Genomic DNA, 15,237 nt, shown 5'->3' on the forward strand with positions numbered 1-15,237 from the left:
CCTTCTCGCAGCAGCAGCAGTGGTTAAAAGCAGGGCTTCCCAAACTTTTCATGCTGGTGACACACTTTTTAGACATGCATCATTTCGTGACACAGTAATTCAGTTTTAGTAGCAAACTGGAGGTTAAAGTAACCTCCTTTAAGAGTGCGGGGAGGATTTGTGCAACACACCGACACATGGCAACTGACACACTAACGTGTTGTGACACACCGTTTGGAAAGCTCCGGATTAAAGTGAAGTTGAAAGGGAGATACCCTTAAAAATGGGCAAGAAGGACAAGAAGAAGTTTGCAAAACACATATGAGGTGATGAGGCAAGTGGAAAGAAGCCTGTTTCTGATATATTGAAATAATTGTTTATTGTTGGCCTTTAGCAATATGTTCTTTGATTCGCAAAAAATTAAGATGAAGAATAAGTAGCTATTTCAATACATAAGAAGACAGAGAATGTGTCAGAGCACCAGACAAAGAAAGGAGGATACAGCGATTGCAAAGAAATTCCCATCCATCTTTACTGTGAAAAATATTGGACAGATTCCCATTTCTAAATCACTTTTTCCAGAAGGGTGTTCAGAGAACTGAACCAAAAAGAGGCGATGGGAGATAAAGTTCTAGGGCTAACTGCCAAATTAAAACAAACAAATCACCAGCTCCCGATGGCATATACACGCAGCAGTTCTCAGAGAACTAAAATGTGAAATTGCTCCTCTCCTAAGAAAAATATGAAGCATGTCACTAAGATTGTCCTTCCTTTCTAGAGCGTTGGAAGAAAGCCAACACAACGCCAGTCTTTTTTAAAAAAGGCAGTCAGCTAGCTCAATGTCTGTTTGGGGGTAAAGAGGTGGAAAATATTTAGCATTTTAGAAGAACAGCTTCGCCCAAGGAGGAATCAATGAGTTCGCCAGAGGGAGGCTTCACCAATCTTGTGTCGTTCCTTGAGAATGTCAATAGGCATGTAGGAAAGGCTGATGCATTAAACAACAGTAAACCCAAACTTCTAAAAATCATTTGGCAAAGTCCTCCTGAGTAACAGCCATGGAATAAGACAACAGGTCCACTTATGGATCAGGAACTGGTTAAAGAACAGGAAATGGGATAAATGTAAGAATGCAACGGAGGCAAATAAGCAGCGGCGTCCCCAAGGATCTGTACTGAAACTAGTGCCATTTCAATCAATGTTATTCATAAATCATCTGCCAAGACCAGCAAGGAAGCCAGCTGAAATATACTCAGAGTCGAGAGTGGATTTCATGCTCTTTATTCAGCTCATAGTGGGAGGAGGAATGAAAGTTTCCCCAAGTATCTGCTTTATATACATTATTTACACAATGGGCTGCACGTGATTGGCTAATTCCAGAATTCTCCTGTAGGCCAATCAGGTTGTGGATTCACTTCTATCTGGAGCTGGATTGGGTGGCTCCTGCCGACCAATCATACTGCTGCATTGTTCTAGGACCAATCAGACTGCTGCATGCTGAATCCTATTGTTTTTAGGACCAGACTGCTGCATTTTGGATCCTATCGTTCTAGGACCAATCAGACTGCAGCAATTTGGATCCTATTCAACTCAGTACATAACACCAATATTGTGGATGGTACCATTCGCCCAACCACCAAGTTGGAGAGTATCGACGCAGATTATGTTGAGTTTTGCTCTCCCTGTCTCAATCATGAGAAAGTTGGGAAAGGCACAGATAAGAGCAACTAGACCATCCAAGTGGTGCAGCTGGAGCATCTTCCCTGTGAAGGAAGGTGTAAGCATTTGGGTTTTTTAAAAATAAAAATAAAAAATAAGATAATTATTGTGTGGGTAGAGGGGGTGAAGACATGGAGAACCTTATGCCAGTGGTTCTCAGCCCGTGTGCTGTGGCACCCTGCGGTGCCTTGAAGGATGGTCAGGGGTGCCGTGAGTAACACTGGCCTCTGTCCCTCTTGCCTTTGCTCCCTCCTCTGATGGCCTCTAGCATCTCTGCCTCCCAAAGGCTTGCACAGCTGTTTGTTGCAGCAGAGGCTTCCAGGAGGACTCCCAAGGAGAGGGGAGAGGAGAGGAGGCTGAGGGAACACTCCACAAGGAAGGGTGTTCAAAAAAGGGTGAGAGGCTGCCAGCTCTGCAGGCAAGGCGTGACATAACTGGACTCCTGAGCCTCACAGGGGTGCCACAGAAAGAATGTTGTTGGTCAAGGGAGCCGTGGACTCAAAAAGGTTACAAACCTCTGACTTATAAAGTTCTGTATTGTGTGAGGGGAGTGGAAAGTGAGAACTTTCCCTCCTTCTCACTATAGTCCTGGAACTTGGGCTCTCTCCATGAACCTCAAGGGAGCAGGATGGCAGTAGATTCGGGACAAACCGACAATACTTGTGCATACAAAGCATATTGTTATAGATGGGGGGGGGCCTCCCCTAACCACTATAAATGAATAAATAGTAGGATTTGGAGATGTGATTGGAGAAATACAAGCTGAAGAGGAATTCCTGAGCTTTGTTGTTGTTTAGTCGTTTAGTCGTGTCCGGCTCTTTGTGACCCCGTGGACAGAGCACGTCAGGAACTCCTGTCTTCCACTGCCTCCCGCAGTTTGGTCAAACTCATGCTGGTAGCTTCGAGAACACTGTCCAACCATCTCGTCCTCTGTCGTCCCCTTCTCCATCTTTCCCAACATCAGGGTCTTTTCCAGGGAGTCTTCTCTTCTCATGAGGGGGCCAAAGTATTGGGGCCTCAGCTTCAGGATCTGCCCTTCCAGTGAGCACTCAGGGCTGATTTCCTTCAGAATGGAGAGGTTTGATCTTCTTGCAGTCCATGGGACTCTCAAGAGTCTCCTCCAGCACCATAATTCAAAAGCATCAATTCTTCAGCGATCAGCCTTCTTTATGGTCCAGCTCTCACTTCCATACATCACTACTGGGAAAAGCTAGCCTATGCAAAAGGACCTGGCCAGTCTAGGGCCATTAAGAAACAATACATCGAGAGCCACTGACAATGCAAAATAACTGTTCTCTCTCCCCCCCCCCCTTGCCCTAAGGTGTGAACCAAGGATGGGCTTTGAAAGGTTGCCAGGGTAGCTGGGTGTGAGGCGACAGGAAAAGAGAGTTTTTAAGCAGAATGTTCTGGGAAGAAGAAGGAAGAAGAAAGACTGGCATCCATCTTGGGCAGGCTGGCTGAAGGATGGCTACACTGCTGTGGGGTACAAACCCCTCTTGAAAAGACCATGGTGTAAGATCTGGACTCCCTCCAAGCAGACTAGAAGTGTAAATAGGTGAATAGACTATATTTCTTAACACTACAACAGTCTGGCACAGGGATTCCTTGTCTGGCACAGTTCTGCCGCATGTAGTTTCACCCATATCCCAATTACCGGTAATAAAAATCCTTCCCCTCCCCATTTAGAACAATATTAAGACTCCAGACAGCATGTGGCCACATCATTTCACTTTCCCCCAGCTTATAAAACTATAGCACACAACTGAGAACTTGAGAGATGGGAATGGTGGTGAAAGGGTACTTTGTACAATGGGAGGACTCTGCTGAAGCAGCAAACAGCTAGCTAAAGTCTTCCCTAACTTAAGAAGAGACCTATGGAAAGGGATGCTAAAGAGACTCCTTTATGCACAAATGTGGGTATCCTGGCATTCTGAAGCCTACAGCGGAATGATCCCCCCTTCTATTTCATGTTGTTGTTGTTGTTTTGTCGTTTAGTGGTGTCCGACTCTTCGTGACCCCATGGACCAGAGCACGCCAGGCACTTCTGTCTTCCACTGCCTCCCACAGTTTGGTCAAACTCATGCTGGTAGCTTCGAGAACACTGTCCAACCATCTTGTCCTCTGTCGTCCCCTTCTCCTTGTGCCCTCCATCTTTCCCAACATCAGGATCTTTTCCAGGGAGTCTTCTCTTCTCATGAGCTGGCCAAAGTATTGGAGTCTCAGCTTCAGGATCTGTCCTTCCAGTGAGCACTCAGGGCTGATTTTCTTAAAAATGGATAGGTTTGATTTTCTTGCAGTCCATGGGACTCTCAAGAGTCTCCTCCAGCACCGTAATTCAAAAGCATCAATTCTTTGGCGATCAGCCTTGTTTATGGTCCATTTCTTTATGGTTCATTTCTTCTTTATGGTCTATTTCATAGGTTCCACCAGTTTTTGCAGCAAATTAATGAGTGGTTTTTGGCTCCATGCAAGAGGAATTTTCAAATCATTACACTACATAACAATGTTGTGTATGTTATGCTGGCAGCACTGCTTCCAAACAACATTTCTGACCATTAGCTGCTATGGCAACAAATCACCTATACCAGGCCAACACCATAGGTATTCAAAGGCCTATTCTCTACTTAAAAGAAGCTGGATGTTTTTGAACATGATTTCTGATGTAATAAAAATGTAATGGAAATGTCTAAATGTACCGGCTTGGACTCCTTAGAGTAAAGGTGGGATACGGTTGCAATAATAAATGAACAACATAAAATCAAGATGGGGGGGGGGGAAGGATGCGGGGAAACCCTGTACAGGCACTGGGGGGGGGGTACGACTTGAATTCTCAGCCTGGGATACTCATCTGGACCAAAGCAATTTATTTATTTTTTGCCTCCCTGCTGATTTTGACCCCTTCGTGGATCACTGCCTTGCCGTGGCGAAGGGGCTTGAATAACTCAGAGAAGCTATGAGCTATGCCATGCAGGGCACCCAAGATGAACAGGTCATAGTGGAGAGTTTTGACCAAACGTGATCCACCTGGAGGAGGAACCGGCAAGCCACTCCAGTATCCCTGCCAAGAAAACTCCATGGACAAAGACAACAGGCATACAGTGGTACCTCGCAAGACGAATGCCTCGCAAGACGGAAAACTTGCTAGACGAAAGGGTTTTTTGTTTTTTGAGCTGCTTCGCAAGACGATTTTCCCTATGGGCTTGCTTCGCAAGACGGAAATGTCTTGCAAGTTTGTTTCCTTTTTCTTAACACCGTTAATACAGTTGCGACTTGACTTCGAGGAGCAACTTATAGAATGCGGTGTGGTAGCCTTTTTTGAGGTTTTTAAAGACTTTGGTGATTTTTGAAGCTTTTCCAAAACTTTTCCGACACCGTGCTTCGCAAGACGAAAAAAATCACAAGACGACAAAACTCGCGGAACGAATTAATTTCGTCTTGCGAGGCACCACTGTATAATTTGACCAAACTGCGGGAGGCAGTGGAAGACAGAGGTGCCTGGCGTGCTCTGGTCCATGGGGTCACGAAGAGTCGGACACGACTAAACAACTAAACAACAACAACAACAACAACAACAACTGATTTTGTCAGCCATAAAATCAAAATGAATGATGAATGTTGTGTGCCCAGCAGCATGGTGCAGTTCAACAGTGTATTGGACCAGGAGATGTGTTGGGTGCAGTGTATTGGACCATGAAGCGTATTGGGCCAGTCACACTATCTCTCAGCCTTAACCCACCTCAAGGGTTGTTGTAAGCTTAAAATCGGAAGAGGGGGAAGAACCATGAACCATGCCCAGAGCTCCTTGGAGGAAGGGTGTGACACCATAAATGTAACAAATAGGAAGCTAATGGCTTACCATTAACAATAGCCATCTTCCCTCTCCATGCCTGAGTGCCTCTTATATGTTAGCATCTGCTTTGGCTGGAGCCGTAGAAAATTATTCAGTACCGAGAGGCCATTTGGAGGATGGCTCTTAGCACAATTCTTAATTAATTTCTGATTACACGTACTGAATTTATCCATCCGCAGTGCAATTCTTTCCAGCTTCTATGCACTCTGCTTCTGCGTAACATTAGGAGTGGAGTTATTTGTCTTTCTCTAGACTCCGATACAGACGCTGCTAATGGGACAACTCAGGATGGAGCGGCTGCATGCCCTACTTTACAAAGGACATGGCTTTGTTTGAAGGGGCTGTCCTGCCCAGCCCAAGTCCTGTTTAAAAGATAAAGAACCAAGAAATGTAGAGTTGGAAGGGACCACGAGGGTCATCTAGTCCGACCCCCTGCAATGCAGGAATCTTTTGCCCAACATGGGGCTTGAACCCACAACCTTGAACTTAAGAGTCTCTTACTCTGCCGTTTGAGCTGTCCAGTGAGACTTGTTACAGCCTTCCACAACCTGGTGTCCCTCCAGAGATTTCCAGCCTACAACCCCTATCAGCCCCAGCCAGTATGGCCATTAGTTAGGGATGATGGGAGTTGTAGTCCCCAAAAAATGGTGAAGGTTTCACCGTTGGGGAAAGCTGTTATAACACATATTTCTAAATTTGCATATGCAGACATGTGTCTTCTCCTATGTTGGGTTTTGACCCTGTATTTCCCTTTTGCATTAAATGGTCACCTTAACTCAAAAGTAAGTACCTAAGCACATCTGGCTTGCAACCCAGAGAGTCATGTAAACTACCAGCATTTAAGAGGTGCTGTGTTCATGCTTCTTGGACGTCACACCCTTGAAGCCTTTCCACCCAGATGTGTGAAGGCTGACCGTGACTACTGGGTCTTGCGGGAAAGGCAGTCTTGCCACTGCTGAGAGGCACTCTCCTCTTTCTGAACACTTCACACGTTCAAGAGTTGAGTGCTGGCACTGCAAAGAGTTTCTGGGAGTGAGCCCTGGTGATTGTGAACTCAAATTCAGAGCAGATGTTCCCAGATCCCAGATTAAGCACAACAACCTACCAGCTGATGCCTGTGACTCCAGAGCCATTGCCAAAGACAAAGACCTTTCTAAGCTCATGCATGCAAGACAGATGGTGGCTTGAGGTGAACTCATGGTTTTCCACCAATAGCATTTCAAACTTAGATTGGGCATACTTTTATTATTATGAGCACGATTTTGGTGGCCATAACCCAGTCCCAACCCCCCAACAAGGTTGACTCAGAGAAGCAAGTCTTCAGAGTTCAATAGGATTTAATGGCTGTTATGTATGCTTAGAGGGACGTGGGTGGCTCTGTGGGTTAAACCACAGAGCCTAGGACTTGCCGATCAGAAGGTCGGCGGTTCGAATCCCCGCAACGGGGTGAGCTCCCGTTGCTCGGTCCCAGCTCCTGCCAACCTAGCAGTTCAAAAGCACATCAAAGTGCAAGTAGATAAATAGGTACTGCTCTGGCGGGAAGGTAAACGGGGTTTCCGTGCACTGCTCTGGTTCACCAGAAGCAGCTTAGTCATGCTGGCCACATGACCCAGAAGCTGTACGCCAGCTCCCTTGGCCAATAAAGCAAGATGAGCGCCGCAACCCCATAGTCGGCCACGACTGGACCTAATGGTCAGGGGCCCCTTTACCTTTATGTATGCTTAGGGTTGCAACATTTAGAGGAGGGGGTGGAGAGTTGTAGCTCTCCAGCATGGGCAATGGTCAGCTGTCTTGGGATGGATGGACAGAGGAGTGGTGGGAGGAACCAACTGGGGAACCCCCAAGGGAAGAAGGCTCAGAGCCTGGGGATTTGAGGTGGGACAAGGATGAGTTGTCAGTGGAAGAAGAGGGAGAAGACTGAGAAGAGGAGGTGTCAGAGGCTGAAGGGGTAACAGGGCTTAGTGAGCTGGGAGAGTCTGGGGCAGAGAGAAGTCAAGAATCAGAGGCAGAAGTTGAAGCAGGTGAGCAGGCAGAGAGAGGACAAGAGGCAGAGATGAGTCAGGCTGGTGAAAAGTCATGGGTGTCTCCCCCTCCTCCTGCTGCTGCAATAAGATCCCCTGCTCTCCCAGAACCAGAAGAGAGCTGAAACAGGTGGAGCAGTGGCAGGCTTCACGCAGGCGCAGTCTCTGATTGCTTGCAAGAAACCTTGAAGAGGAGAATACATAGTCGGCTGTGGGAAGGCAGGGACTTTTGGCCTCAGCAACTGATTTCATAGAGCAAGACCTACAGGGCAGGTGAAACTTAGCCAAGATTGTGTTTTGCTAATGAAGAGTTAGCTCCAGCTTGGAACTGTGTTATTTACTGACCGGCTTGCTTTGTGACATCAGTGATGATGGAATCCAGCAAAATCTGGAGGACCAAATCTCCCCCTCCACTATTTTAGAGGTTATCACTTACTGGAGGGAATCATTACTCAGTGAATATACGTTTATACATCTATTTACAAGATTATATATAGGGACATAGTATTGCAACATAATATAATTTCTCTATATTCCCCTTCTGTTACCATGTATGGAGAACAGCACCCAGTGCATAAGATGGGACCTTAAAGGCTGCCTTTTCCAATACTTTCTTCCCCCTCATGCTGAGGAGGATGTTCTCCAGATTCTGCTTCATGGTGGTCAACTACTAGGTGCAGAGTCTTTTCATTAGTGGCCCCCAAGCTTTACCGTTTTAGATGTAGTTGTTCCTTGCTGTTTTAGGGCTTATCTACACCTTTTTACCCCACCACTGCCCCCTGGGGAAATCCAATATTTAGCACTGAATTGGAACAAGTGGCACTCGGGTTATCTGCAGATTGCTGTTCGTTCCGATTTAGTGACAAAGAGCAGGTTTTCCAGGGGAAGGCATTGGGGCAAAGGCAAAGCCACTTGGATCTGTGCCTATAATGCATGAAACAAAGTGAAAACTGCTTGGACCCATGCTTTCTAGACAAGGGACAAGTGTGGACTAGCCCTTAGTGATGTTTACCTCAGTGACTGATGGTTTAATTTGATGCTATGGTGCGCTCTTAGGTAAGCCACCTTGAACTTTGTGGAAAAGGCAAGGTATGAGCATGTCAAATTAAAAAGAAAAATGAAATAAAGTGTGGGGATTCCTTTGGGATTATGTGTGAATCTTGCACATTGCTGGATGGGTTCTGCCCCCCATGCCAGAGAAGGTTTTTGCACCGCTTGTACAACCAGCGGAAACCTGTTTCCGCTTGCAGTTGGGTCAATAAGCAACTTTTACAGATAAATTGGACCTTAGAGAGAGTCCAGGTGAAAGCTCTGTGCTGAAGCAGAGCACAGCCAAATGTTATGGCCACGTTTGCTTAGCCTGGCATCCAGAAGTGCAACCTGCCAGGGGCTGAGAGGAGGGTATTCCTACCCCTCTTCCCTTTGGGGCATGGCCACAGCTGTGATTGCTTGAGCACACTCATTTTGCAGCCAGTCCCCTTTCTCAAAGGGCAATTGCAGAATGTTATCCCTCTGCCCATCCAAATGCATTGCTGCTAAGAAGCCAGCTGGGCTCTGCTCCACGTATCTTGGCAAAGGCACCAGGAGCGGATTAGGTTGCCTACCAATATTTCAGTGAATTAGAGCTTAAAGCAGGGTGGGTAAGAGAGTGGGCAGCTGTGTGTGTGTGTGTGTGTGGAGGGGTGGGGGAAAGGGATGTTGATTTTGAGGTTGGCAGCACAATTCTGTTTACAGAGAAATTGAATTAAAAGTCCTGGACTGGAAACCACAGGCAATGCAAAGCGTCTGCAATGCATGCTCCTAAATGCTTCTTTATTTATTGGGGCGGGGCGCATTATATCATGTCCTGCCTTCGTATTCACAGCACCTCACAAAACATTTATAACAATAAAATGAAACAAAAATTAACAGCACAATTAGGAACGGAAACAGAGAGAGACAGGCATTACCGGTAAAAACAACCATTAAAACCCACGTATCAGCCTGGCAGGTCAAGTGCATGCTAGACTTTTTGGGGGTAGATCAGAGAAAGTAAGGAAAAAGTGGAGCCAAATGGCCAGGAGTTTCATAATATTGGCACAGCCACAAACATGCAACCAGCCCCAATGGGTGCAATATGATCTGACAGGCAAGAACTCATCAAGACCCTCACTGCGCCAACTGAGATTTCTAGAGGCTATTCAATGCATTATATTGCAGGAACCTGATCTGGATGGTCTGGTCAGACACCAGGAATTTATGTAGTTAGTGAATTATGGTGCTGGAGGAGATTCTTGAGAGACCCATGGACTGCAAGAATCCATTCTGAAGGAAATCAGCCCTGAGTGCTCACTGGAAGGACAGATCCTGAAGCTGAGGCTCCAATACTTTGACCACCTCATGAGAAGAGAAGACTCCCTGGAAAAGACCCTGATGTTAGGAAAGATGGAGGGCACAAGGAGAAGGGGACGACAGAGGATGAGATGGTTGGACAGTGTTCTTGAAGCTACCAACATGAGTTTGACCAAACTGCGGGAGGCAGTGGAAGACAGGAGGGCCTGGCGTGCTCTGGTCCATGGGGTCACGAAGAGTCGGACACGACTAAACGACTAAACAACAACAGTGTGCCTAGCTGGGCACACTAGCTAGGCAAAAGCATCGGATATTCAGGAGCAAACCCAGGCCCAGGAGTGCTCTTCCTAGATTACAAATATGATCCCCCCCCCGGAGGTTCTGCTCTACACAAAGCAGACTGCGACACCTGTCCTTTGAATTGGCCCCTTTCCCGTCCAGGAGCAACTCTGTGGTGTCTGGAGCAAGCTTTAATTTCTTGGCTTTCGTCTATTCCATTACCACCTCCAGGCACTGATTCAAAACATCAACAGCACACATTCAAAGCATTTGCAACCATGCTCGTCTGCATTAGCCACGAACCCGGAAGTGGCAGGGAAAGGGGGGTGTAACAGGGCTTAATGGGGCAGGGTAGCCTCTGTTGTGTGCAAATTGGGGGTTGCCTGTACAAATTAAATCTTAAATGGAGCAACAGTTATCTTAAGGCTGAATAGATGCACTCTCTTCTCTGTGGTGGGAACTTTAGTACAACAACCTCTGGAAGGCACACCTTTCTCTGACCCTGATGTAGCATCTACACTCTTGTAGACATATCAACTGCTGGTATTTGGCCCTTGTGAATGTGGCCCTTGAGTCATGAATGGAAGACTAGAGAAGCCAAAACAGACTTTGCAGGATTCGTGCCTTTTCCTCCTTGAAGTCCATCCTCCACATCCAGGGAACTACTTTGTTCTGCCTTAAAAGATCTCCAGGACAGCTTCACACATAGACACCAGGTTGTAAAGCCCTGAAGATATGAGTGGCGGTTGCTGGGGTACTAATGAGAGACTAAACAATATATTTCGGTTCCATGGATATTATGAGATTCTGCTTCATGGCAAATGGCTCGACTGGAGATTCTTTAAGGTAAGCCTATCATTTGCTCTGAGCCCTCAAGAGAAACATTGAACAGATGATTCTCAGGGGGCAGCCTAGATGGATTTCTGAGCTACAGGGCAATATCAAAAGACCAAAATAAATCATGAGGTCTTTTTTTTCTAAATTAGATTTCAGAGCCTGCCTGACCTTTGTCTTATCCAGAAAGTTATTCCATCTACACTACCTTGGCATTACATACCCTGCAACAAAAACATCTTGTTCCACCTCTAATGGTCATAAATTGGTGACCAGCACATAAAATAAAAGCCCACTCATAAAGACTAGTGCCAATAAAACAAATAAAGGTGTATAAACTTCCAGAATGAGATACATTCTCTTTGTTTACAGTTTATTTAATGGCTCTAAACTCAGTATCAAGACCAGATGGGTGCAGCTTCAAATGCACCATTGTTTGACACACAAACAAGTCAGTAAGCTCTTTATAATATTATTCAACAACTTCCAGTCACTTCTACCCAAAGCGTCTTCTTCAGTGGCTCAGAGTTATAAGCAATACATAAAGAGAACATTCACATTCTCTCACATGTTTACAAGGGCAGCTACTTCTTCTTAAGCCATCAGGATTCATCTAGGCAAAGCACCTAAGGGAAACTGATGTGTATTGATCAACTTAAAAACTTATATAAAAATGAATGTAGAGTAAGGCTGTGATTCACCTCAGTGGACAAACGAAAACTCCCATTGACTTGAAATGTGTCTGACACACACACACACACACACACACACACAGCACAGGTGTGCCTGGGGCTGTGCACACACATGACATTTAAACCACATCTAAGCCCTTCCAAAGAATCATAGGGACTGTAACTCTGTGAGGAGTAAACAACAGCTCCTGGGAATCTTTTCTCTTTAGGGCTTGGGGTGTGGAGCAATACACTTTAAATTTGCTTTATACGTCTAGTGTGTAAGCAGCCTGTAAGTCACAAGTTGGGCAGGATGATATCTACCCTTAGTTATTGGTGATAAGCGCCTGAAAATTACACTTCTGGGTATCGTAAAAGCAGCCAACAACAACTTCAGCTTCCATTGCTGATCTAATTCTTTTCCCTTTCCTTTTCCCCTGGCATTTCATGGCTTCCAGTAGCCATGTGTTCCGCATGTTTAACTGTGTTCAGGTTAAAAAAGAGAGAGCTCCCTTTCGCTAGCTGGCAACTTCGCTATTTATTTCACTTGAGGATGTGTACAAATATTTTGGGCTGTATCCAATGTTAGTCCTGCTCAGAGCAAGCCCATTGAAATTAATGGATGTGACTCACTTAAGTACATTAATTTCAATAGGTCTACTGAACTTAGGCTTTATTCTGATGCCAGCAGACACCCCTGTGGTTCAGATAAATAATAGGACTACATTTAACATTTAACATTTATACAGTATTGGTAGCTTGCATCTTTATTAGCCTCACAATATCCCTGTGAATTAGGTTATTACAAATCTGATTTATTTTTTTTGAGATGAGAACTTGAGACTTTTGGCAACCATGCTGGGATTTGAGCTCTTGGACCACATTGTGACATCAGCATAGGTTCTTTAGGAGATTTGGGTTTTACGTGGTAGGCCCAATACAGCAAATAAAATTAACATAGAAGACACAGATTTCCTCAGGCCAGTCTCCACAGAATTATGCTGCTACATCCTACAGTCCACTAACGTATGTAGGAAAACCCAAGGCTTAGTCTGTACGCCCATGCACTGCAGATCTGGCAACATATAGGCAGCCTTCTACTGAACCCGCACTTATCCAGCCAGAATACAGGAAATTCAGATATTGTGCACAATACCAAAGAAAGAAAGAAAGAAAGAAAGAAAGAAAGAAAGAAAGAAAGAAAAAGTTTGGAGTTGTGTATGTACAAAAATGTGCAAAAAATGTGCCATAAGCAGGCATGCACGCAAGTGGCAGGCTGATTGCCTGTGGCTTTATAGTGGTGGTGTTCAGTGAAATTAGACAGTTCTGATGTTTGGGCTAAGGGGCAGGGCTTTCTGCTGTAGTGTCAAGCTGCAAAACTTTAGCGGTGCCGTTGTTTTAATGGAAAGTTCTGATTTATGGGATTATTTCTAGCAAGTAGCAATATTATCAAAGGAAAATACTGAAAATACTGATAACATGAGTTACATGGCCAACCTTCCCCCCCCCAAAAAAAAACTAAGATCCAGTAAATTTATTGAATAGCATTCCACCACCAACCAAAAGGCCAGGAGACAAGCCTAATTGCCCAGGGATAGATTTTTAACGAAACAGCCATTTTTGTTATTTTTGTTTAATCGGATACATTACCCAAAGTCTGTGCTTTTAAAACCAGTGGGATTGATTCCAGGTTTACAATAAAAACCCGAGGCAGTCCCTTTGCAACAATCTGTCAGGACACAGGTGCGAGTTGGGCAATGCCCAGGGAAGCAGGCTACCTTAATATCCTGGAAGTTTTAAGCAGCAGTACCCAAACTAGAATGAGGAATGCTCTGAAATATACCCAGGCATCAAGCCCCCCCCCCCGTTACTGCCTGCCCCACATTCCACATCAATATCGGCAGGCGAAAGATGGAGCTTCCTCGCACTTGCTAGTTCTGACCTTCAAGCAAAGCAAACACAGAGAAGGAAAGGCAACAGAGACGCGCTACTCACTTTGTCCTTCAAATTTCCTGATGATTGTATCCAAGTAGGTGTTCTGGGGGGCAACGTGCCCCCTCCTGACAGGCATTGTCGAATTGTCGTTCACATCCAACGGCTAAAAAGAAAGTTCCGCTCTGCACGAGAAGATGAGCTGGCTTGGTATGTCCACGCAATTTCTCTCCCTCTCTCTCTCTTGGGTGGGAGAAGAAGACGCGGATCTGTCCTGGTGAAGCCTTGGAGAAGGGGGAAGCCCTCCCGCCCCCTCCTCTAGGTTCCCTTAGTTTGTGGCCAATGCAATTCCATCAAAGGCGGGGGTGGGTCGCTGTGAATCAAGGGGAAAAGATGAGCGCCAAAGGGAAAGAGATGGGATGGGAGGCACCACGTTTGATTGGGTCCCCCCCTCCCTTAAAAAGAAAACGATGATGATGCTTAGTCATCAGTGTCCCATTCCATATATGTCTCCCGAAGAGAGTTGTCAGCAGCAACAGCTGTTAATCTGACAATAGCCAGCAGCCACCTCCCATCCCTCTTCTTGGGATGCTAAATAGGTGAGGACCAGAAAGACCGCGCTGCCCTCTGCTCTAACAGCTCAGCACCGTGGGTGCTGGAGGGGAGGCTTCGGGCTGCCTGGGAGGAGGGTGCGGGCGCGTGGGAGGGGTCTCCTCCTCTCCTCTCCCCCCCTACCCCACCCGTTTCGCCTCCTTCACAGAGCCAGAGGCAAGGCAACGCTTCCCGACCCAGATGAGAGCGGGAGCTGTTCGCAAGCTGTGGTGCTGAAGCGCCCGTCCAAGGGAGGATGCCGCCCGGGTTGCCGGCTGGTAATCCGGGGGCGGAAGGAAGAGCCGGTGGGGTGGGGCGGGGGCAGCGGGGAAAAAAGGGGGGCAGGGAAGCTGACTCCCAGCAGAAGAAACTTGGGAGATGACATTTTGCTTAGACCGCTTTGTTCAGCATGCTTTTTTTGGCACTGCGCTCTCAAGTCTTTTGCTGGGGGGGGGGGTTCAGGGAAGGAGACGTGGAGGAAACAAAGGATTCCTGCCCCGATCACTCAAGAAGAGATGGAGATCTCACCCCCGCTCCTCAGCAGACACCTTGCCGTCTAGCACTTGGCATCCATCGTAGATAGCTATAGTATAGGGTTTGTTCTAAACATGCTGCTGAAAGCATTTTGTGCAGTGCGGGGAAACTGCAATGAGAACTAAGTTTTTGTGCAGTGGAGCTTATGCGATTTGAAAAGGAGCTGTATTTGTTTAAAAAGATGATAAAACATGTTTGCTCTCAACCTTCATAACCTTATATTAATAGAAGGCTATCATATTCTTCCACCCATCCAAACCTGAACTTTGGTGGTCCTATGACTATCACTTCCACAGTGAAACAGAAACGTCCAAAAACCATAGAATTGTCTAGTTGGAAGGGACCCTGAGGGTCATCTAGTCCAATCCCCTGCAACGCAAGAAACTTTCACCCATGTGGGGCTTGAACCCACAATCCTGAGGTGAAGGGTCTCATGCTCTGCCATTGGTTTGGGTCCTACCCTCTGGAGCAGGAGAAAGCAAGCCTGCTCCATCTTCTA

The 15,237-nt window shown here is 46.2% G+C and overlaps 1 protein-coding gene across 2 annotated transcripts in view; it reads right to left on the reverse strand.

Moving 5' to 3' along the window:
- KCNH6 (potassium voltage-gated channel subfamily H member 6) overlaps positions 1–14,295 on the reverse strand; it is a 133,396-nt gene extending 119,101 nt beyond the window's left edge. Inside the window, exon 1 of one of the 2 annotated variants that reach the window (XM_081166114.1) lies at positions 13,677–14,295. In XM_081166114.1, coding sequence (XP_081022240.1) covers positions 13,677–13,752 — 76 coding nt within the window. In that variant the 5' untranslated portion in view covers positions 13,753–14,295. The remainder of the gene's footprint in view (positions 1–13,676) is intronic. The other variant, XM_081166118.1, reaches the window with a different exon arrangement.
- Between the last annotated feature and the right edge of the window lie 942 nt (positions 14,296–15,237).

Source organism: Podarcis bocagei (assembly GCF_964188305.1).
Source record: "Podarcis bocagei genome assembly, chromosome: 13".
Taxonomy (NCBI): Eukaryota; Metazoa; Chordata; class Lepidosauria; order Squamata; family Lacertidae; genus Podarcis; species Podarcis bocagei.